Raw genomic sequence first — 25,212 nt, 5'->3', positions numbered from 1 at the left:
CGATAAGTAGGATAATTAGATGCATTTCAGTTGGGATAATTAAAACAATAATAATGTAATAATTAACGTTAGAACCTCCACAGATAACAAAACGGTGTAATTTCAATATTCCTTTGTTTTCAACACGTATAAAAACATCGTTTCTTAATGACATTGTGTAAAATAATAACATATAATTAGTACGTACCTGCTACAAAGATAAAGGAGGGACAGCCAAGCTAAAAGCTGTTTACTATAAGTGAGGTACAGTCGTTAATATAAGTGTTAAATGGTTTGGTAATACTGTGGTCTATTTAATGATATGCTCGAAATGATTTAATTAGTATATTTTAATTAAGCCTTTTTTAACATTTTGTATTGTACTTAAAAATGCCTACAGCGACCTCTGAAGGTCTTTAGAGCTTGTATAGACTATAAATGAAATTAACCTCTATACGAGGGCTACATACAACAATAACAAATATAAAAGTGTTTCATTATGTATACGTTATTATTGTATTTAATATAAGTAAATGAGCTCCGAGTGAAGACTTATTCCTCCTTTTCTCTTATCTTATTATATCTTTCCCCGTTATTTGCTTTATTCCAAGGCTTTCTGGTACTCCTTTTCTTTTTTTTCTTACAAACACATACCGACCTAAAAATTAAGTTATTCAACTAACTTGTTCCCTTTAATCATTTATATTTGAATTTAAATAATACAATTTACTTCTTAAATCGTAACAACATTGTACGCGACTGTAGCCAAGCTCGTTTTCACGTTATCACAGTGAAGATCCTTATCTTGACGGGCCGGTGACCACTCGTTCACCTTACCTTTGTCATCTACAGACAATCTGCCGGCCTTGTTAACCCCTACGTCTTATATCATCGAAACAAACCATATATGTAACGTCAGCAAATTGTAATACGAAATTAAGATTCATAGTCGGATTTGATATATTTTTTTTATAAACATTCACGCCCATTCTTCTGATTGCTGATACCACAAATCCTTTGCTTTTTTATTACAGGGGGCAAAAGGGCAGGAGGCTCACCCAGGAACACTCACATTGTAAGAAGGCTCGCAAGCGTACTGCGTTGCTTTTATTGAACTAACTAATTCGAATTGGTTCGTAAATACTTCAAATTAAAATGGGATGCCGGTTCCACATAGTCGTGGTGAACTGCCTGAAGAAACGCTCAGGTGTGGAACGACGGATGTCGAGGCGATAAAGATGGTATTTTAGATTCTGTCTCGATGACCGATCACGAAACTGCAGGCAACCAGTGGTTGCAAGTATCGCCTCGCCTTGCTAATCCCACCGAGTTTCTTAGAGGCAGGAGCCTTTCTTTCCAAATGACCGCGAAACTGAATGTTTTTCAATATGTCAAACTTGGGTGCTTTTGACTTTTTTAGTACGTCAATGATTTGGTTACGGTGTGCACGGCGAACCCGACCTGACCTCATCGTCCATAGTTGACCATATCCTATTTGTAAACCGATTCTCGTTCATCCCTTCTACATGTCCAAACCACCAGCACCCGTATTCTCGTAACCCTGTCACTAAATCCTCTTTTATATGACACTCCTATTTTTACCTAGTCTATCCATAAGTTTTGTTACAAAGAAAATGCATTTTTTTTATTGAAGTAATGTAATATCATTAAAATTTATATATACACATTTATCAAAGTCCCAGCAAAATTAAAAAAAAAATCTATTTGGCAACGAATCTTTGGATCTACGCACTGTTTCTAATGGAAAATTTACCTTGATAAGACACGATCCACCAAAACAATACCGACGCAGGATGATAACCACGTTTACCGCGCGAACTTTATCATTTTGTTCTTCAATCGTGAAATTTTTTTCACCAGGAAGAGGATATTTTTGTGCTTTTCACCTGCGTATCGCGACTGAAGGCGTTTTCCTCTTTAATTATAAAGATTCATTTAGGGCATGTATATCAATGATAAGCCTTACGACCGAGTCTTAGCGGGAATCTTCATTTCTCGAGATTTTTTTAAATCTGAGATTTATCGGATTTTGATAAATTCTGGCTTTAACAGCATTTATAGCAGCCTTTGTAGTTCTAACAGCACGCGATCGCCGCAATATTTTTTGGTATTCGACGGATGAAGTGTTGTTGTATCTGTTGATAGTACCATATACGGACGATACCAAGCTTTTGAAGTGTCTGGAATAAGACCGACGGCTCCATACATACTTTCTGCAAGGCGATCACAGCAACCCTATTTTGCTTTAACACCCCATTCCATGTTGTAATATGATAATGAACACGAAAAAATCGAAAGAAAGTAGTTTTTAAAATAATAAACGTGCTTCAAATTCAAAATAAAGAAGTTTCACTTCAAAAATTATAAATTTGGAAAAAAATAAACAGTATTTATGGCCAGACTAGTTATATATATCCTATCCTACTGTACCTAACAGATTCTCTAGCAAAGAGCACTGTTTATCGTCATCATTCGATGATAGAGCAGTAGCTAAAGGAACCTACAAGAGACAGATAACCGTGTTTAATATTTATTTTTTCATGCCTCTGTATCTGTGAAATAAATATTTTGTTTGTTTGATGTGTATTAATATTATAACACTAAAGTATTTATTAAAAAAAATATTTAGTTATGCGACACTGTTTGAAATTCGAATGAATTAAAAAAAAGAACAATCAACAAGTGTCTCCGTTTGGACTACCTCTATAACAATCACTTATTTAAAATTAATTAAATATGAAAGTTTTATTACATAAAAAAACTTCCACATCGTCTCATCCTATGAGCGTATTATGAACATACCAATCTTTTATTGTATGATCCTGCAAAGACTATAAAGATTGTTCGTTGGTGCTGAAATACGTATAGGCAGAGGTAGTAACGTTGGGCATCATGAAAGGAGCACTGGTGACGTATTCTCGCCAACTAATTAACACCCTCCATGAAAAGCTACGGGTATATTTACAAACAAATAATATTTGCCTGACTTAGTACACGGTGAAGTGCTCTGTTAAACTTGTAATATTATATCCATACATATTTATTAGAGACGCTCCGAAAATAATTTTGTATACTAAATTCTACAATTCTTCGTGCCTATGAATAGTCACTTTATCCACGTGTCGGTCCATAGATCAATACACAGTGCTGAAATAGTGCGCTTGTTTTGATATTCTTTCGAGTAAGCCTTGACTAGAAAAAGTGCACAATAATGGAAATTTATACAAAAAAAATATTGTCCGTTAATTGTGTTTGAAATCTCGCAAAACATTTTTATCGATATGAAACTAATTTTATGGATTTCATATAAGAGGCGCTTCAAATAAATACTAAGACAAATTAATGTCTTACTTATTTAGGTAACTTTATATAAAATAGTATAAAATTAGTATGACTCATAAAACAAAATATATCATTCTACTCTTAACTATATTGTATTCGCGTTTCAAATACACCACATTGTACCTACATACCACTGCTTATTGAATATCCCGTAAACTTAACATTATAACTAAACCAAACGATCACTCCGCAAGTAACCTTGAACACAAACCTTAGTTCCGCGTAGTGGCGGATTTACAAATCCATCAATTTCAAGGTATATGCTGTGAATGTTTTATTCCCCCTTGCCTTTATAATTGTCATGTCATAGATTATTTTTCGAATTCAACAATTCTGTTGAAATTGCACGTTAATATTTTTTAGGTTTGATTTTGGAGCACAAATTATACACAAGCCATCCAGTTCGCAGCCCACCAGAAGTAGGACTGACATGTACAGGTTGATAGTGGGAAGAAAAAATGCACTTTCTGCATTATAGCTCTTTTCACGCATAAAAAGTGTGAGCTGAGGGCTCAGAGGTCAATTTCTGGTTGGTGGGTTGGGCAAAAACACAGACTTCTATCTGTAAAATATCAGAAAACCGTCATGCAGAAATCTTTTTGATTTCTGAATCTATGAGATAGCAAAAAATTTACAAATTTGGCGCCCTAAAAACGTGCCACCCTAGGCTCCAGTCTACTCAGCATGCTGGTAAATTTGGTTGCGCGTGACCAGAGCTGGTACTCTGTAACATTAAATAGTTCGATATAGTTCTCTCAATATCCTCAACCTTGGGGTGGAAATAAATTGAAATCAAAATCTCAATCGCTATTTGTTATAGACTACGGCTAGTAGAAGCGTAAAAAATTGCTTTAATATTTCCAAATTAATAATTGTTGACGTTCATAAGTGTACTAAATTACCTATATGAATAAAGTTTAAAAAAAATATTGGCTGTTGTGTGTCTTTGTTGGTTGTTTGTAAAGTCGGTTTACGGACGACAGATTAACGTGACAACATCATTACTAAACATTGATGAAATGATTGCATACTTAAGTCTTCGAGTGTTAAAGAGTAGATGTGGTGCAAACGGGACAATGAGCGTTACGGGACAATAATCTTAACGGGACAATGTGTCGTGCTTTGTGTGCGGGCAGCCGGCGTTCATCAATTTATTAGAAGTCGTCACGTTAAAAAAAATGTGTATATACAATTTTATTCAGTCATAAACGATTCATAAGTATTCGAGACACATATGTTTTTATAATAACCCCCTTAACAGACAAATTAAGATATAAAATGGAGAAACAAATGTTAAAAATTCGATATGGATTAGCGGGCAATAATTTAGTGGTTAGTCTGCGATCAAACGCCGATATCGCCCAGTGAAAAACTAAACACTGACTAGCCAACTTTCGAGCAAGGCACTACGTTAATTATAAAGGCTGTCCACACACCCTGCGTGCTTTAAAACTTTTGGTACTTTATGATGAAGGATATCATAATAAATTTTAATGTCGCCGTGATTTATACAATTATTTCTATTATGTTGAACGAACTCATCACATTCACTTTATTTACCACGTAACACAACAACAACATAGATTGCATTTTTATTTTGCTGTCTAGTTATGGTAGAGCTAGGAACTCTGAAACATTTTCAATTTGAAAGGTACAATCAAAAAAATTACTCACATTATTCATATTTCTTTTAATTAAAAAGTGTATTTGGTAACAAGAATCGTTTGAAGACTTATCTGACCTTTCTACTAGCTTAACCATAGCTTAATTATTTTAAACAGATCAAAACAAATAATGCATAAGCCTTAAAAACTTATTGTCAGTAAACGCTGCGTTCACCATGTGTCATACAACGAGCCCTTAAGGCGGACTCGAATCGCTGTTGACTCCTTATGAATAAATTATAACTCCGCGGCAGGTGGAATGACCTGACACAAAATGTTTTGATGGAATTGTTTTAATTGGCCGTTATCTCGTACCGATCAGTCTTATTTTTTAATATATGAATCTATTTATCAAGCATTCACACCATCATTCGCATTTAATTACAAAATTATCGATCTAAATATCGATTAGAAAACAAATATCCGGAGTCAATTAATTGTTTCTCATTACGAGGAAATAATTGCGTTTGTGAACGCCCGATCTGAGATTGTACATTCAATTATACTTGTAATTATAGCCAATTAGCTCTCATATTTTTATCACGGCAAACTTATCCAGAGAAGGATAAACTAAAGCGTGGTTAACGTACAAAAAAGAAGTCTAACAAAGCACTCATCTGTCTTTGTTCAACACAGCGTAAACACAATTTGATAAATAGAGACGAGACTAAAGCGGGTAGCTTTCTATTTTCAACTAGTATTTAGTTTAATATTAGGCAAGGAAATTTTTTATCTATATAACGTATCACGTATCACTTGGTGTCTTCAACAAAAAAAACACAGGTTTTTAAATGAGGTGTTGCAATGTTTTCGGTATGTACGTACATCAACACGATTCAAGCAAATTCCGCCCACGCTTCAGTGCATATATTTCTTGGGACGGTCAAGTTGAATGACCCGTATCGTTCGTTCATTCAGTACAAATGTTGTTAAATTAGCACCAATTATTTGATAAATAATTTCGTGGTTGGTTTTCATAAAGTGACCATTTTCATTCATGATTTTCCATGACCATTTAAGACACTTTTCATTGCTCACATAACAAGTATTACAAGAAAAAAATTTGAACAAACACACATACGATAAATTATCATCCAATGAATTAATGACAATTGTGCACCGCATTTAAAGGTATTACAAATATAAAAGAGAAAATAAATACAACAATCGTAGTACAACATACTACAAATATTATAACGAACATCTCTCGATTTTTTTTACTAAAATGTAATCGTATGCAAATATTAAATATTTCTCACAAGTTTCTAATCGTGTAAACCAAAGCTAACAGTTTACCCGATGGTAACAATAACATCCGTGTTATAAAATTTCGAATAAAAGGCTGTATTGTTACAATGTACCAATTATCCAGAAACGTAATAAAATCGAATACTACATCCGCCAGTGTATAATTTCTTTCTCAAATCGATCAGTATGAAATAGGCTACAAACTTACAACGTATATACCAGAGTGACGTTTTCAAAAGCTGCAGAGCAACTGAAATTTCGTATGAGTCAAATGTATACATACTAAACACATAACCTGTGGTTAAATGGAATAACAATATCATGGGAAATCTGTTAAGATTATAGATAGATAAGCAAAATAAGTGATAAAATGACCTATGTTTTGTTAGATTGAAAACGACAAAACCGTTAGTAAATGCATGTTAGTTTACGCAAGAACGGGGTGTTTTCCCCTTAATAGAGACTGTAAGTAGTGTTATTGGACACAATAAACATTTTCGTAAATTAGTTTAGTTTTTAATTACTCATTAGTTGAGGTAGGTAGATCGTAATGTTAAATAATGACAATTTATAAAAAAAAGACTTACGTGTACCAAGATTGTTAAGACTGTTCTTGTTATCATGAGACCTTTAACAATCACAATCACGTGCAAATCTGATAGAGCACTTGATGACTTAAAGGATTTTTGATAAACACCGACCGGTTTTAGTTTATTAAGAAATTAGAATACAAAAACCTCTTAGTGTGATCGTTATCAATTGAAATCTACCCCATGAATTGTACAAAGTACATTAAAATTATTCCCAACAAATGTAGACTCGACGCTCAGCAGTAAATATTTATGAGAATCAAATTAGTGCGTTCGCGCATGAAAATGTGGTTAAATAAAGCTATAGATATTCGATAATTGTATAATTTTCGTAGTTCGTCAAAGACACGCATTAATTAGGCGTTCCCGGAAGTACGTCGCGTGCGTCGCACGATAGCCCTTTGAATTATTTATATCTTTAATATTGTAATTACCATACAGCAGGCTGATTATCATTTATGTTATTATATTAAATAACGCTCACGGAAAGGTTAGCTCATGATAAAGAGATAATACTTCAGGTTAAATGTTTGAACCGGCATTCGACAGTTGAATGCTAATTCTCGAGCAACTTGTCCATTTACACGCAATGTATTTTTTCCTCAATTTGTACTCGTTTGTCTATGTGGACGATCTCCTATAATTTGTTGTAAGCTTGGTCATGATGAGTATTCGATAAATATTATCGTGCGATCTTGTGCACGCGCATTGTATGCTTATGTCAGTATAAGACGTAGTAATACCATTGTTATCGCTTTCTTATTGTAATTTGCGATGTTGCTTTCAATGTAATTAAATCTGATAATAAACAATTAATGTTTTCATTAGTGGGGGGTTGAATGTTATTGAAGCTTGTAAATCACTAAACACTACAATTTTTACACAAAAGCAATTGTAATTACGAAAAACAAACCAGTGGCGCTTCAACCTCTTAGGTCTGGGCCTCAGATTTCTGTATCTCCATCGTGATCATTTTTTTTGCCAAGTAATTAAATACGTATATTGAAAGTCCATTGGTGAACAGCCGAGGTTCGAGCCTCGACCTCGCGCATGAGAGACGTACGCTGCAGATACTAAGCCAACGCTGCTCAATAAATTGTGATTGCCATATTAAGATAAAATATATCGAGTAATCATCAAAAGATAAGCATCAAAAGATTTTTTTCCACATAAGCAACATATATCTTAATAAGACCTGGCCTAAAGAGGTGCCTACGAACTATTCGTTCACCCAACAAGTTTTAGAATATATTTCATTTTAAAACTGCAATACATACACATTAATCTTAATTTGATATTATTGTATATAAAATGTTATATTATAACCATAAAAATATTGCAACAGTGCTTTTAAATATAATTATAAAAGTATTTTTATTCGCACGTAAGATTAGCTGTTTCAATCAACGAAAAAAATTATCATGTTAGTATCTCTTTAATCAGTATTAAGTAATTCTTAACCTTCAAGCTAATTTTCCGAGTACTACGCTTATCTAAGTATTAAAAAGTCATGATTATATCAGACCAATTATCTAAGGTATAGAATGCGATAAAATTCAAATATATGGAAAAATAATTACGAAAACGCAGGTAACAGTTTGTTTTCCGTTGTCTCAGTACTTACGTACGTTTGGCACGCAATGTTTAGCTAATTGCAACCGTTGAAAGTGCATACAAAGTATACTATGTACAAGCAAGTAAAAAAAATGTTGTTACTTACTATATATACTTACCTCTTTCCGCCAAATTCTAAACGATATGATGATAAGTGACCCGACTACATCGTTAAGACTTAGCCACAAGAGTAAGGAAATCACTTAGGGACTCGTACGTCAAAAGGTACCGTCTTTTACTTTTTAATGAAAAGAAGAAATACCCAAAAATCTAGTTCAGTTATGCACTAAAATGTATAAATGATGATTTGGAACAAAATAAAGAAAATACAGAAAAACGTTTACTATACGTAATAAAAAATGTTTAGTTAATAAAGATACTGCGCTAGCCCGTGTCGTGGGGAGCTATTATTTTAAATTTGACATATCAACATTGCATACTTGACATAATAATAAAACTGCGTAAAATAACAATATAAATCGACCGTTTTGACATTCTTCATACAAAAACTATTTAAAATACACATAAACTACAGTAGTTATTTGTCGTAAAGGCTAAGAACGATATTATGATGACACGTTAAAGACGCATTAAATTTGATATACTCGCGATCATAATTACATCCTCTTTTTACTACCGTATATTAACATGTACCGTTGTAATAGAAAATTACAGATTAGCAGTTCAATTAACGTAATATATATAAACAATTGGAAATCAATTACAATGACCCCAATTAACGTAGTATTCATAGCAAAAAGTTGCGTACTGGGGCCACGTGTTGCGCCACGACCACTAATTAATTATGACGGGTAAAAACCGACGTGTAGGTGGAAGGGAAATATCATGGCTTGGTAAAGTTGGGGAGTCTACGGGTATTGTGACTGCGAAATAATTGCGGTGAATAAATACGGCGCAACACAAGATACGCTTCACGAAGAAGAGTGGTTTAGCTTTTTAATATCATTCGTAGTCTTGGAATTATGAGTGACAGAGATCTTCAGTTAAGTTTATTGATGTTACGTAATAAGCGTGATAAGGTAATCGTTTTAGAACATATTGATACATTTTGTAAAGAGAATTAATGTAAATACAAGGCGATTGTGATGAAAGATAGCAGAAACCACAGGTTTGTGGGCTGTACCTACCCGTACATTCATATTAAAAAATATCTCTTTCAATATTAAAGTAATCGTATATTATAACAATAAAATAAATCTAAAAAGATTTCTGGCAGTCTACTTTGAATCCTGTCAGCATTTCTTCGCTGTGTTGCGATACTAATTCGTTGAGCGACGAAATTACCGGCTCAGGAGTGACCGGGACTTTCTACCAGACGCCACTTTTAATCTTTAATTTGTGCCTATGCACTTATACACACTGGCACAATTTAATTTATCAACGAGTAAACCAATTATCAGCATCATCCGATTTTTAAATGTCTTTATTTTATAACAAGCGGAAGCTCACCTGATGTTAAGTGATACCGCCAACCATGACACACACAGCCAGATGCGCAAGTACATATATGGCCTTTTAAGAAATGGTACGCACTTTTCTTGAAGGCCTTATTGTTAGATGATAGAACACTCTTCCGCTGTCAATCTTTTGTAATGAATAAATCATGAAGTTTCGTTTCGTTCTTTAAAACAGGACTTAAAGCGTTAAATCCCCTCAGTTTTTTACTATCTTGTCTAGGCTATTAGGCAATAATTTATAGAAAAAAGCAATGACTCCACATGAACTAGGACAGTCATTTAAGTGCAAACTTGGGTATAATGTTAACGCTTTAGTAAACAGAAATGGAAATTGCCGTGGGAAAGGCGAGTAGCATTAGGAAGTGTCACCTCGGACACGTGTGTCCGCTAACCGTTCAACTACCCGCATTATTTTCCCCAAGAACCGGTAATTTTAATGTAATTCTAAACTTAAGTGCAGCTGCGCCACACTCCGCTGAATATCTTCGATGGCGAATTAATTTCTTGCGCATCAAAACGCACTTTGAATTTTTAATCCCACCGCCGGTGAAATGCGAAGCGCCATTGCTATAACATTTCTATTCGATTACACCTCAGAGGCCATCGCACGAATAAAACGTGAAGTCAAATATAATAACAGTATATATAACAACTAATTAAACTTGTCCAGATTTCAAGACGGTAATTTCACTTGCACGAGCTCCAAGAAGTCGACAAGCGCAAGATCGTGGAAGGCCTCGTGATACTCACTTTGGGTGCTTGCGCCAGAGGAGTGTGAGTCACGATAGGCATAGGTGTGAAGCAGTTTATCAACTGAAGTCACACAAAAAGAGAAATTTTGTGTTGCACCCACGGGGATCGAAGCACGGCCCTAGTGTAAAGAAATGAACGTGAACTGGGCTATATAAATAAAATAATTTTCAATGTATATGTATATGATATTTCGGTGTATTGCGACGCTGATAGCAAACAAGAAAAGTGCCGATGAAAACAATCTGCACTTGTATCCAAAGAACTTTACTCCAAATGGGATATCAACGAAAACGGACCTAACTTGTACTAACACTTCATTGCGGTGACATGGAAATACAGTTCTATTCAAATATTCAGGACGAGGGCCTTATCGCTTTTTGAGCAATCTCCTCCAGACTGTGAGAAAAAAAAAACCTAAACCAATTAGATAAAGCGAGCTCAAGAAATACAAAACTACATAGGTCATAAAATTACTTAGACAAATAATGAAACAAACCAAAGCAATTAAAACATATGTAAACAGTGAGACAATAATGAAAAAACACATGAATCGTGCATTTATCATAATGATTATCTGTAAAACGTTTATATGGCAGTATTTATAGATATTCTTAAGATCAGTCCTGAGAACTCTGTACAGTTTCATAAGCCTGTATATTTTAAAAACCGTTGACTCTGAAATAAATGGTCTCTTAATGTTTCAGACACATATCTTGTCACAAAAACTGGTGACCAGTTGTGATTAGCTGATTTTCTAAAGAAACGTGTTGCATTATTGACTATTGTTAACATAAGTGCTCGTATAAATGCATTGACTGCACTTCGAATGATGTTCGTCGGGGCAAAACCTGCATCTTAAGCCTTCACACGAGAGCTTAAATTGTCATACATTTTTCATAGATTTTTTTTCCACATATAATCACGTTCGTGAATGGTCGCTTTAAAGAATTATAAGGGCTATGTTTAAATATTTCTCGTTTATAAGAACTATAGAATGTATGTAATAAAATATTAATTTTTGCGTGTATCAACCTACTTGTTCGTTTATTGGAAATATGTACGTTGGCATTTTTAGCAGTAAGTTTATAAGCGAGCTTTTTTGCTACAATTTATTACACCTAATATGGCAGTTTAACACCAATTACTCATAGAATATTTATTGTTTTAATTAAGAAAATTTTAAGTATTTATTGGTGTAAATTTTTTGTTAATATTAAGTTAATCAATTAGATTGAAAATTGACCCTTGTGATAAATACGCAATTATGGAACTCAGAAGTATCGAACTTAATTATAGGGTACCAATACTGCTATCGGACGGGAAAACCTCAAGGAGGCTTTACCCGTGAAGAAGTTAAAATAGTACTAAAGGAAGTCAGGACAACGAGTACCAACAACAAGCCATTACAAAGATTGGAAATAAGCTTGTTTATTCTATCAAGCTTTTCAACAAGGAAACGGTAAAACTATTTTTAAATGAAACTGTGTGTTTTTAGACAAATACAAAAATCACTTACAATATCTATATTAATAATGATCACTGAATTAACGATGATATTGTTGTCAATGTGTGAGCATTTGAAATTCAGTTTGGTGTCGTGAATTATTCATTAATTTTACCTGTAATTCCTCAAGAGACAGTAATGTTTTTTTTGGTACATGTTTTACTCTGATGCTCAGTAAAACCTGGCAAATACAATACCACAACTTAGTGGGCACGCAATGGTTTTGCCTCGCTGAGTTCCAATTGAAAAACCTCTGTCGTTTCATGACATATGCCAGGAGTCACAAACCTTGTATATAATGAACAATATAATACAAATGTTAAATAATTTTAAATGAACCCAAGTATTTTGATGGAGAGTCTGATATAGATTTTATAATACAAAGAGGAGATTAGAAAGAGTGGCCAGTTCATCTGGTCTATTCTATGACATTGATATGAGAACGTTCTAGCAGTATATGTAATTTAGATTTATGAATACCAACTTTTTTTTTGTTTAATTGAATTCCGTAGGTTTTGTTATCGAAATTAATTTTGTATGAATTAGAAGTATTGGATGCTTATAATTTTACTGTCAACTATTGAAAGGAAATGGAAAGTGTTCAAAACGCAGCAAGGAAGCGCTTCTTTTTGTAAGATAACTTTAAATTGTTCAAGATAAGCTTAGTACATTATTCGCGTTATATTTATTGATTTATATTTATGATAAATTTCTCAATAACAATTCAAATGGCATTGGAAATTTAAAACACACTAAAGACCATAAAATATGACATGACAGAGGTAAGACGCGATATACTTAAAATTTTACCACAAAGCCGCTTCACAGTAGTGATTTTTATACCCAAAGGTTTGCCTTTCCTGACATAGGTCCATGCATGTATTGTTCTCGTAATTCCACGGCAAAGGTGACTTCGACAAGTTGTTTATGAACAAATATACTAAAAAACAGTAGCAACCATCTGAATGCCTTTTATTTGTGATTGTAATTTTTTGCTTATCTTCTTTAATATTCGTTATATGAATATAAACGGTGATATGTCAAGGCGGGAAAAAGAATCTTATGAAATAACCGATAGTACCTCAGCTTATTAAAAATTATCTGAATCTAAACTGACGAATATTTTATATATCTTCATTATCTTTTATAAACGTCCCAAGTTGAAGGACAATTCCAAGCATTCTTACGACATCTTCTACAAAACGTTCTATTTTTAAGACTTTATTATAGGATATAGAAAAGTTTTTTTATGGCATAGGAGTCAAAGCATACGGGTACCTTTGAATGATAGGCTAACAGCCGCCAATGGACACCTGCAACAACGGGGGGTTTATGTACGTGTTATTTGCCAGCCGTTAAACAGAAGGTCTCAGTATAGTGGAGAAAATACCTAGATCATTATATTCCATAAAAAGTTCACACTGTCACGTTTTTAGTATACACAAGGGGGATTGAAAATGGATTTGATTAGACGACGTCATTCGGGTTATTAGGAAGTAGGTAATTAGTAAAATTATCAAAACATATATTCTTGAACATATTTAATTGATTTCGTTTTGTTATATATTCCACTGTATTAGCAAATTAATACTGGAGTGTCACGAAGCACTGGAGGCAATAGCTCTAACCAACAGAGTTACCTTACAGTGGATAAATTGACACAGTGGTTTTCTCGGCAATGATGCTGCCGACAAGCTTGCGAGAAGAGGCTCTGGTATGATGACTGCTGGCCCGCATCCGCTCCTCCCCTTGCCGATCTCGCTAATGCGAACCTGGATTCGCCAGCAATCCGCTAAACTCTAGAATCAACGATGGTCGCGAAGTGTAGATTGCAAACAGTCCAAAATGGCTCTGCCGGCTGTGAACCCGCAACTTACTAAGCGACTTCTAAACCTAAAGAGAACCAATCTTAAAACAATGATAGGGACAATCACGGGCCATTGTCTCCTTAATAAACATCTTTTTGTCCTAGGCGCGACAGACAGCCCCTTGTGAACGAGCTGTTTCAGCGCAGAGGAATCAGTCGCCCACGTAGACCTGGAATGTGATGCTGTGGCTAATCAACGCAAAAAAATCCTCGGAACAGTGAGGTCGCTCCGCGAAGCCTGTGAAGTGCCCGGGAGACTTCTGTGCTTATGGAAGGAGTTAGGCTGGCTAAATTAGCCAGAACTTTTACGCACAACGGACCAACCACGCGTCTAAGTGCGGAAATTGAGTCCACCCTACCTACCTCCACTGTATTAACTACTAAGCCAAGATATTTTACAAACTCTAATTGTTATACAAAAGTGATTGTTACAACCTCTTAGGCCTGGGCCGCAGATTGTATTTGTTACACGGCCATTTTTTTTCAAAGTGAAACTTCTTTATGGGCGTTGGAAAAAAAATTACCATCTTATTTTTCGGTTACGAGCCATATTTTTCTTGTCGCTACCACAGTCGATTCGTAGAGATTCGAAGCCATTAATAACAAAAATATATAATAACGATAACAATGATAGTATAATTCTATTACAATTAATTAAATTCTGTAATAATCTTAGTAGTAATAAGGTAAAATTAAATAATTCTATTATTTGTGTTCATGTCTGTCATGTATGTCGATAAAAGCCTTTTGTTAAACTTTATCTTATTTAACTTTATTTATCTAATTTCTGTAAAGTTGCATATAGTAGAACTTTTTTTTTAAAATAAGGTTATAAAGAAGTTTTACTTCTTACGTGTGTACACTAGTACGCGCACATATTTTTATAAATAGTAGTTTTCTATGAATATATATAAAGTATGTTTTGGCCTATAAATATACGCCAGTTATAGCTGTAAGAGGATATCGCAAACGCTGGATTGAAATCAAAAAAATTTGAAAAAAATTTTTGTAGAAAGTAGAAATATGTTTATTTATATTTTGCAGGTGTGCGAATTTATCTTAACATCTGATACAAATCAAAATTTAAAAATCGATAAGTATACACTTCTTCTATTGCCAGTGGGACTTCGTTCATGTGAAGATATGCAAGCGTAGGTAACATAAAATCAATCAAAATATGTTTATTCAGTCTAGATGCGTCTTAGCGCATGCTTGAATGTCAAAATCGTTTACAAAATTCGTGAAAGACCATTAAAAATTTAAACAATGTAATCGTTCTCATTTTAGGCGACTTTTAGTTTGAGAGCCATAGAAAATCATCTTTGACATTCTTCTTAAAACATATGACTCAAATACCTCCAGCTAGGTGTCTCATTGACATTACAGGACTTTAACTCGCACATTATTTTCTAGCCAGCGATCATTAATTACTTACAGTAGTTGTAAATCGCTAACTTGTAAAGCTTATGCTTCATTAGCTCCACAGTCGGTAAACATATAATATGTGTAAAAAATACATGAGGTAATTATGGTACATAGTTTTAATTACGCGGTCATTTTTTACCTAGCTGTGCTTGATGTCCGAGTAAAAACATCGGTATGCAAAGTTCTTACATGCAAGTGTTCATATATAAAAACGCGTCTCTACGATAAAGACACAAAAATAAAACCGTTTGATTTTACGGATATTTATTTATTAACTAACATTAATCACGCGAGCACACGTAAAAAACACGAATGATTTGCATTATGTAGTAAATGTGATTATATTACAAGTATCCCAGAGGGTCTGAATGCCTGGCTAGCATCGGGTTGCGAAATAAGGAAGACCATCTCTTCAGCTACCAGATGGACGTAATGGTGTCCAGCCAATATTAAGAAATTAAGGTAGATTGTAGGTTTATTTTAGAACGTTAAAAACGTTTTTAATAAAAATCAGTTATATCTAACTAAAGTACTGGTACTATTTTGCCACTTTGTACTTAGTATTCCGCCCAGAATTCCGCTGCTAGTTGAGGCTTTCAGGGTATCTTCAGGGAGAGAAGTAGCAACAAAGGAGATTTTTAGCGAGCTCGTGTCTTATTGGGGTTCAATTGGACTAGATTTAGTCTACCCCAGTACGAGACTCCACGAAGCACAGTTTTGACTTCCGCGCAGCCAGAGGTTAGATAGGTCCATTCCTTCAAGCGTCCCGAGGTGACAAGAACATTTATCTGACGTACGCGCAAACTACCACCACGCCATACCATGTTCCAATTTGTATCCGAGTAGGAGGGGTAGGAAGTATCATCAGCCGGGTAGGATCTCTGAGTCTCGGTAAGAAAAAGAAAGGCCGGTTTCGCAGTCAATAAATGATAGTGAACGGCGTGGATTTTCAAATGGAGCCATCTAACATTTGTGAAGTCCACGGCGAGTGTGGAAATGGATGCCTTTGTTGGCTAACCAACAAAGGCATCCATTCCAACGGAGCAAACCTCCGTTTGCCCCGAAATCGATTAGTAATTGATTTATATTGGTCATAAAAAGCAAAATTACAAGAATACGAAGGGCAGCCTGTGCTGAGAGTCCCGATGGAGGACGCCCAGACGAGGATTATCTACCGCGAGTGCGTGTTCAACCCACGGTACTAGGGTTTGTTCTGCACCTTTATCTTTTGGGGAGAGGGCTCCGGGAATCTCTCTCACCTCACGATACACGATTACAATAAGGCGAACCTATTGCATCACTTCACGCAATTTTTTTGGGAGATGGTATTACTACCCCGCAGCATGGCACTCCCACTAGGAAAGGGTTGACTGATTGCGCTGATGAAATAACCTGTCACTGATGAAACCTGTGGGCGTTGGGATCGTCACGTCCCTACGGCGGAAGTGTCCCGACGCCGGAATTCGGTTCAAAGACTTTAATTCAAAAAAGACTCCTTCCTTTCTTTTATAAAAGAATCAACGAACCATGGACACCAAATTATATCACTCGGCGGTGGAAGCTAGACTAGCTAAACTTTTTGCATATATTTTCGAAAATATTTTTTGCCCACCGTCAGTAACTGGTTTTATCCCCATAAAATTTTGTTTTATACGTAAACAGGACTTCGTAATGTAACTAGTCGACGACTTACACTACGAATATGACTATGATACATTACAAAATTCGTTTCATTCAAATGATACAACATGGTTGAGTCTTAATTAGTCCTAGTTGATGATAGAGAAGTGATTCTACTGCTTAAAGACTCACCTACGCTTGCATTTTAAACGACAAATCGTCTATACGATAATAATCCATGTTGGACACAGGTTCACGTAAATGTCTTCGGACCACTGGTAATTATCCGCTCCAGCGATCATCCACAATAAAGTATTTAAAGTAAACTAAACGAGCTTCATACTAAATAATTAGCGGTTACTTAACTTTATTATGACATTTTATTTCAATATGACAAGCATGGCGTAATGATTGCAGCTCTTCCTCTTTGTAAACCAAAAACTTAGTATTTAATAATCGTTCTACAAATGGTGTAGAGTTGGGAACTGATAGTAAATGCATATGAAGATCTATATTTTAAACACATACAATAAATAAAAATCCATGTTTTTGTAGAACAGATAGGCTCACCTGATATTAAGTGATACCGCACCGACGTTGAACATTCTCAACCGCGAAAGGCTCGCGAATGCGTTACTAGCTTTTTAATAGTTAGTACACTCTGGAGGGACCTCTAATTGGAATTGGTTTGGAAATACATTAGAGGTCAGCTGGTTCCACATAGTGGAAAAACTGTCTTAAATAACGCTCAGTTGTGGAAAGACGGACGTCTCTATCGTAAAACTCAATGACGTTACATTTCCAACATAAATAAACGAGACAAAATATTGACTTATTTAACTCCTAGTAATGAAGTTATGGAGGAGAAATATATTTTAAATATGCTTATGATACTGGAAAATATGATCACCTAACAAATACAGAAATCAAGGGGGGATCTGAAGTAATTAGGTGATTTTAAAACTATGACTTTCGGCAAAACACTAGAGTTACTAACCCAGCTCGCCCGCATAACTAGCGGTTTAATAAATATATTTTTATACAGAACAAGATCGTATGATAAGCAACGACTCGCCAATTAGATCTGGAAACCGTCACAAATAAAAATAAAAGTTGTGAACACGGTAATACATTTTAAAAAACCTTTTTATAATTATCAAAAATATTTTTATAATGTGTCGTCTAATATACTTCATAACTTTAATCAGGTTTTAGACATTTATGGCTTTAATGAAGACGAAGTTTTACTCTAATTATATAAAATCCACACTGCTAAATATATAAAAGAATTTAATATTTAAAACTTAAAATAAAACAAAGTTAATTGAAAATACACCGCCCCTCAAGTTTCTCACAAAATGTTGATAAAAAAACTTGCCGTTTTCGGTTCGCGTAACGAACGATTGCGAATACACTTTGTTAAACACTTTCCAACCTTATTCATTGCAAATATATTCTAATGTGATTGTTCGTGTGAAATTCGCCTGGCTTTTAAAACACTTGTAACTATTGTTTTAATTCTTGTAAACTTTCTTTTGCCTTTGTTAATATTTGATTATATAATTTTTACATAGTATTTCAGAGAATGTAAATAAACAGTACTTATATAAAATGTCTGTTTACTGAAATGGCTTGAATATTATGCTAATGAAATAAGGTTTACTATATATACATTACTTCAAGCCCAATGTCTTAATATCAGTATTTTTTTATGAAGTTTGCCATAGGCATAATAAAGATGAGGTCTTATACTCGAGTTTAAACTAATTTTCTATGAATGTTTTTCCGTCCATGTAAAATAATTAAAAAACAAAGTTTCTTTCTACTACTATAAATAAAACACAAAAACAAACTTTTTTAAGCTTTGCTCCTATGACAGTTGCTAGCATTGGTAGTATTATTTATTACACGTCTTATTATTTGTATAGTTTTTAGCTTACATAACGTATATACAACACAAAAACAATGATACCAAACATACACGGAATATATAATATATACATTACATAGTCTTAATAAATTGCGATCATATACATATTAAGATCTATGATAAAATTTGATGTTTCTGAATTGCTACTAGTGTGCTTTCTTGGAATCATATCATCAAAGTTTTATATAAAATTATAAACACTCAAAGGAGTAATAAAACGAAGAGAGATTTACGACTGTCTAACTCTTGCTTTCTTTTGTTGAATTCTACATCATTTATATTAAAATAAGAATATATAGATAAACATCAAAGCTTTTGAAAACGAATATTTAAATTAAAATCAACGATTAAATTGCACAAGATACAAAAACAGGTTTCATTTGTAATTTTTTCTTACTAGTTTTAAAAGTGACTCTACCGTGAAGCGATAGAGTCAATAGATTGAATTTAATTATTGTATATTAGTGTAATATTAATTATTTAATTTATGCAGTACAAGACTATGTATTTATAGTTATGTTTTGTAGTAAACAGTTAATTTTACGAACAGATTTCAATCATGTCTTGTATGATAATAAAAAAATCAATGGCGCTACAACCTTTTTAGGCCTGGGCCTCAGATTTTTGTGTCTGTTTCATGATGATTTGTTAATCGAATTTTCAAGTAGGTGATTAGCCTTCAGTGCCTAAGCCCGCCGACGACTGTTTGAGTCTACGGCCAGCCGGTTTCCTCACGATGTTATCCTTCACCGTTTGAGCTTATGTTAAATGCGCACATAGAAAAAAAATCCATTGGTGCTCAGCCGGGGATCGAACCTACGACCTCAGGGATGAGAGTCGCACGCTGAAGCCACTAGGCCAACTCCTTTTTTCTTTTTTTTTATATGAAAATAAACAATTTAATTTCAGTCAGATCAGTGACAATTTGTGTGTTTTCAAGAGTGCACTATTTTTCTTTATATGTATGCAAGACTAGCTTAATTGAATTAATGTAGTAAAAACAGATCGATCTATATTTAAAATACAATTACCAGCATGATAACCTATTCCATTGGAAACCTATACCAAAGGAAGTATAATTGTGTACACTAGGGCTACGTCACTAAATGTTGGCCTCAACTTTCTGAATTATCCACATTGTTTTTCTAAATAGGCAACTAAAAGATCAGCCTTCGAAGCCTTATGCAAGTAAGTTCGGTTCCTCATAATGTTTTCCTTCACCGAACAAGAGTAATTGAAATAAGTCACTGCTACGATTCAACCGACCTCAGGGTTAGAGCTGGACGCTTCAGCTACTAGGTGCTACAGACATTATAGGCAAATCATATTCATTGTATAACATCATCATCCTTGAGCACCTCAAAAATAATACCGTTGTTCAAGTCCTTTTTTGACCTTTCCAACCAGCAGGCGGATTTATTTGAATTAACTGGGCCTGGATAACCCACGGTCACCTATAACGCCGGGGACGCGAGGGATAATTCGTATCGGTTTGGAAATAACTCTGGCAGCTGGCTCCACATAGAGGTGGTGTGCGGCGGAAAGTAAGTTTAAAAACGCGCTCTTGTGGAAACTGGCGTTCCACAAGGGAGGCAGATGGAATGGCTGGAATTTATAAGTGTTTCTTGATACATTCTATATATACACATTCAATGGAATCTAATTGAATTCAGTTTTGTAAAATACTTAAAATATTTCCCGAATTTATGTATTATTTACATATACATTCGACATTTCAGCAATCGTAGCACGATGTAAAATATTTATTTCGTTTACCGAGGTTAAGAGGTTAACAATTTTTTAAAACAATGAATTAAATCATATTTTAATGAAAATTATTCATTCAAATTGATACTGCTGCGAAATTCGATTATTACTTATCGATTTGTTTAAGTACCTTTTTTGTTTACCTTTGAGTTTCGTTTGGTCTGTGGTGGACTTTAATCGATGGCTTAAATTAACTCTTAATGAGCGTCTCTGAGTACAGCAAAATTGCTCTAAGGTGTACATAGTAAAATTAAAAATTATGATTCAGTTTAAATAAGGATGTTTTACACAACTTTAGCAGAAAAAAATAACCAATCACAAAAAAAAATATTCCAATTATTTTTCCCAACTATCTTTAACAACATCTCTAAAGTTTAAAGAACTGTTAAAAATATGATAAAATAACTAATAACTTTTACAAGTAGATAAAAAAAATAGTTTACTCGCTGAATACTTGAGTATGTTGAGCGACGAGCCAACAGTCTACCAAACAACTATACTTAAAGTTAAAGTAAATAAAGTAATGACAAAAAATTCATAGAAAAATACAATTACATTGAAATTAATTTTCGATTTCATAGAATACAAATCTGGTATTTAATATATTTGTTTACATAGTTATAAACTCAATATTAAAGGCCGCCTATAAGACTTTTTTATGATTGATTTCCACTTTTTGATTGACTTATAAACCCTAGCAATTTACCGTATGATTGAATGTAGAATTTCCATTAAATTAGAGACCTAATTTAAACCCTACTGTTACTTTAACAACCCCTTTGGACCGATGTTATCGTATAAGTTGTGTTGGGTATCTCCTAATTTCTTTTAGAAATTTATATTGTGTTACGAAAATATTTTTTTGGGAATGTTTTAGTTATTTGTGATTTTCCTCTATGAAAAAATTGGTACACATTTTTACGTTATCTACTGTAATGTTAACGTGGATTCTGAATTACGACAAAAATACGTGAACTAGGTTCAATCTAATATATAAAATTCTCCTGTCGGGGTGTTTGTAATTAAACTTCTCCGACATGGCTCGACCGATTTTCGTGAAATTTTGTGTGCATATCGGGTAGGTCTGCGAATCAGACAACATCCATTTTTCATCCCCGTAAATGTTAAGGGTGGTCTACCCCTAAAATGTATTTTTGAAACAAAATGTGTTTGTTTTTTATGAAAAAGCATACAAAAACACATACAGATCTTAATTTTTACCTCTCTGCGATCAACTCCTATTTTTTATTTGTTAATTAAAAACTTATGACTTGAACTCTGAGTTTTATATAGAGAAAAATTCACAGAAAAAGCAAAAAAGTTTTCAGTCCTAAAAACCGAACAGTTTCTGGGGTAGCATAGCAAAATGTTCCATGATCGTATGTATATAAAAGTATAATATAAATTGTAAAAGTTTGCCCCTGTGGCAGTGTACCTTTAATGCCGGCATTTCCTCACCGTATGACAATACTTATAGGTACGGAATAACCCTGAGGTATAAATGCATTAAAATATACTTGTAATTTAGTTTTCAATAGATTAGCAATTAATTAATAAAACAAGGATATATGTCTTATCATTACTGCGTTCTTATTTCACATATCTTCATGTATATTCCTCATTATACAAGTTCTAAATATCCTATATAAATGTATTTTTTTATTTAATAGGAGGCAAACGGGCAGGCTCACCTGATGTTAAGTGATACCCATGGACACTTACATTATGGTTAATAATGTAGTGAGCCTTAAAGAATGTACAAAATAATATATTTTTTCCTAGAATGAGATTACTAACACACTCACAAAAATTTACCAAACTCCAATGGGTGACTGCTTTAGTACAACTCCTTAAAGACAAATAATCATTCAACAACTTTAAATATACAAAGTAAAGCAATCGTAAAACATTACCTCTTCGAGTAACAGGATTGCTCTGCTATTGCATGATTTTTTTTTTTACTAGCCAGGATTATTTATTATGCAAGAGTCGAAGAACGTCATTCATTGAATCTTTATCCTTCTATGTAACATTACTATTCAGCTTTTACACTCATCCAAAACACAAACGCCACTTAAAATAAAAAAGGCTATTTATTATTTATATCATGATTTATTTATATTCACTCTAATAATGTACTCTATGGTTATTAACTTATGTATTAATATCACGCAGCAATTGATTCTGAGGACAGATTATTAAATTGAGTTCCATAACTAATATTATAAAGACGATAACTCAGATTTTAAGGTATTACAATATATTATGTTGTGCCTAATAATGGTTATTTTAGTTAAAAAGTGCAGTTAGTTAGTATATGGATATATTTCAGATAAAGCAAATTTTATGTATTTAAAGACAATCGGTTCGTAAATTCAATAGGCAGCGGTAATATTATAAAATCGCACAGGCTATACAATACAAACAATTTTGTTAATTCAATAATAATATAGTCTTAAAAATCTTTTTTTGGACTGTAGATGGAGCTATATTAAAAAATCACTCCCAACTTGGAGTTGACGTTATCATTATCCAGATTATTTTAATAGAATTGGAGCTAAGATAGTGAATATTAATCATAAATGAGCATTCACTTTATATATGATAATGGTTTACACACATAATTATAAAAAAATTGTAAGTAAAGACTAATTGATAACGTATGATTAATTCAAAAATAACTTTCACTATTAAATTACATTTTATTGAATTAAAAGACATAACTATGTCAAATCACAAAGATGGTTGCACTTACATCTTGCTGATGAAAGAAGTCATCTTGAGCCTCATTGGAACACCCCATGTCCTGCAGAAGGGGAGTCACGTGTCTCTCCCAGTCATCCATTATGTCAAATCAGCCAAACAAGCCAAAACACACCTCAATCTTCACTGACGAGCCATCCTCACACGGTCCGTGGGCTTTCGCGCCAAAAACTTTTCACCGAAATTGGCGGGAAACAGTTCGCGACACAATTGTCACAGGGTGTGAGCGAGAAAAACGTTGAGCGGGCTTCTCACGTGCCCGCTGCTTAGTGCTGCGCGCATTCACAAGCGTATAAAAGTTGTAGATGTTAGTACGGAATCAGTGTTGCGAGGTGCGGGATTCCGGCCGCCCGTCGACGCGACCGGAACAGGAGTGCGTGGTCTCTGCAAGGCAAAACGCCCTCTGCGTCGCGCCGCCTCGCGTCCCTCCCTCTCTAGCCTCTCTGATGCGCCTCACTCTGTCCCTCTCTATCGGTTCGGCGCCTCACGCCTCCCATGGGCGGCAGCGATTTCCCGCCGTCAGCGGCCGCAACATGGCCGTACCTCTGCTAATCGCTCACCAACGTATGACCATCATCAGCTTCATCATGATGAAGGTTCATCAGGAACTTATATATAACAATACCGCAATAAAATCAAAGGCAGCTTGTACAATGTCATATCAAAAGTTTCTAAGAAAGTTCTTGAAAGTTTTTCATGAACACAACTGACAATTTTCCAATGTTTTTTTTATTATCATACTAACTCCTTTTAAAGCGTTACTAAGAAATTAATATTCATCATCAATCATATTATCATAATCACATTTCTCAGTGGTAGTACATTCTCAGCCCCGAGGTCGTGTGTTCGAGTTGTTGCTGTCTCCGTTTTAAGGATAAATGAAAACAACACAAAGAACTAGCCGACAACTTATAATTACATTTCATGAGTCGATTTTTTAATATTTTATACCACATTACAACAACTATAAAGGCTGTTGAAGAATCATGACGTTAGACAAAAGCTATGTAATAAATATATTAACGCTTTTAAAACAACTAACTGTAGAGAAATTTATCTATAACCAAAAGTCAAGCAATAATACATTTAATCGCGCGTATTAAACCTCCATTTCAATGAATTACATGTACTCCACCACCATTAATTTGGTCTTTGTACAGCCTACCTCGGAAAAGGGACGTTTAAATGCTATTTTTATCTATAATAGCTATAAAACTGTAGATGGTACATCAATTTGCTTTGGTGTCAGTTTCCGCAGCGTATGCGATATAGGTTTGATTAAACTATCGAAGTTTTCATAAGAAAAGATTTAAGGGATTACATATTTCATCGAATCGGCCCAGCAACTTTTGAGTTTTTTTTTTCAATTTATTTATATTATCTTTAAAAATTGTTTAATTATTAATAGTCATGTTTTCGTAATCCAAATAGGTTTAGAAATATTTCGTATTACATAAATTTAATTATAAATATCTAACTAAATATATGAATACATTCGGAGCCAATCAATAAATAATTAGTATTTTTATAGAACGTATAAAAAATTAATTAATTCCGTTTAATATGGACCGGGGTTCCCCTCAGTAATGTTAAATTGAGTAGGTAACTTTGATAATACAACTTTATTCCATGTTCATTAAATGACTT

At 34.1% G+C, this 25,212-nt stretch overlaps 1 protein-coding gene across 1 annotated transcript in view; it reads right to left on the bottom strand.

Moving 5' to 3' along the window:
- The window catches only part of LOC123718631 (homeobox protein caupolican-like), an 88,752-nt gene extending 64,832 nt beyond the window's left edge, over nucleotides 1–23,920 (bottom strand). Inside the window, exon 1 of the mRNA XM_045675304.1 lies at nucleotides 23,558–23,920. Within this exon, the coding sequence (XP_045531260.1) occupies nucleotides 23,558–23,647 (90 nt within the window). The 5' untranslated portion in view covers nucleotides 23,648–23,920. The remainder of the gene's footprint in view (nucleotides 1–23,557) is intronic.
- Between the last annotated feature and the right edge of the window lie 1,292 nt (nucleotides 23,921–25,212).

This window comes from Pieris brassicae, chromosome Z (assembly GCF_905147105.1).
Source record: "Pieris brassicae chromosome Z, ilPieBrab1.1, whole genome shotgun sequence".
In the NCBI taxonomy this organism is placed as follows: domain Eukaryota; kingdom Metazoa; phylum Arthropoda; class Insecta; order Lepidoptera; family Pieridae; genus Pieris; species Pieris brassicae.
This window is presented reverse-complemented; position numbering and strand designations above follow the sequence as displayed.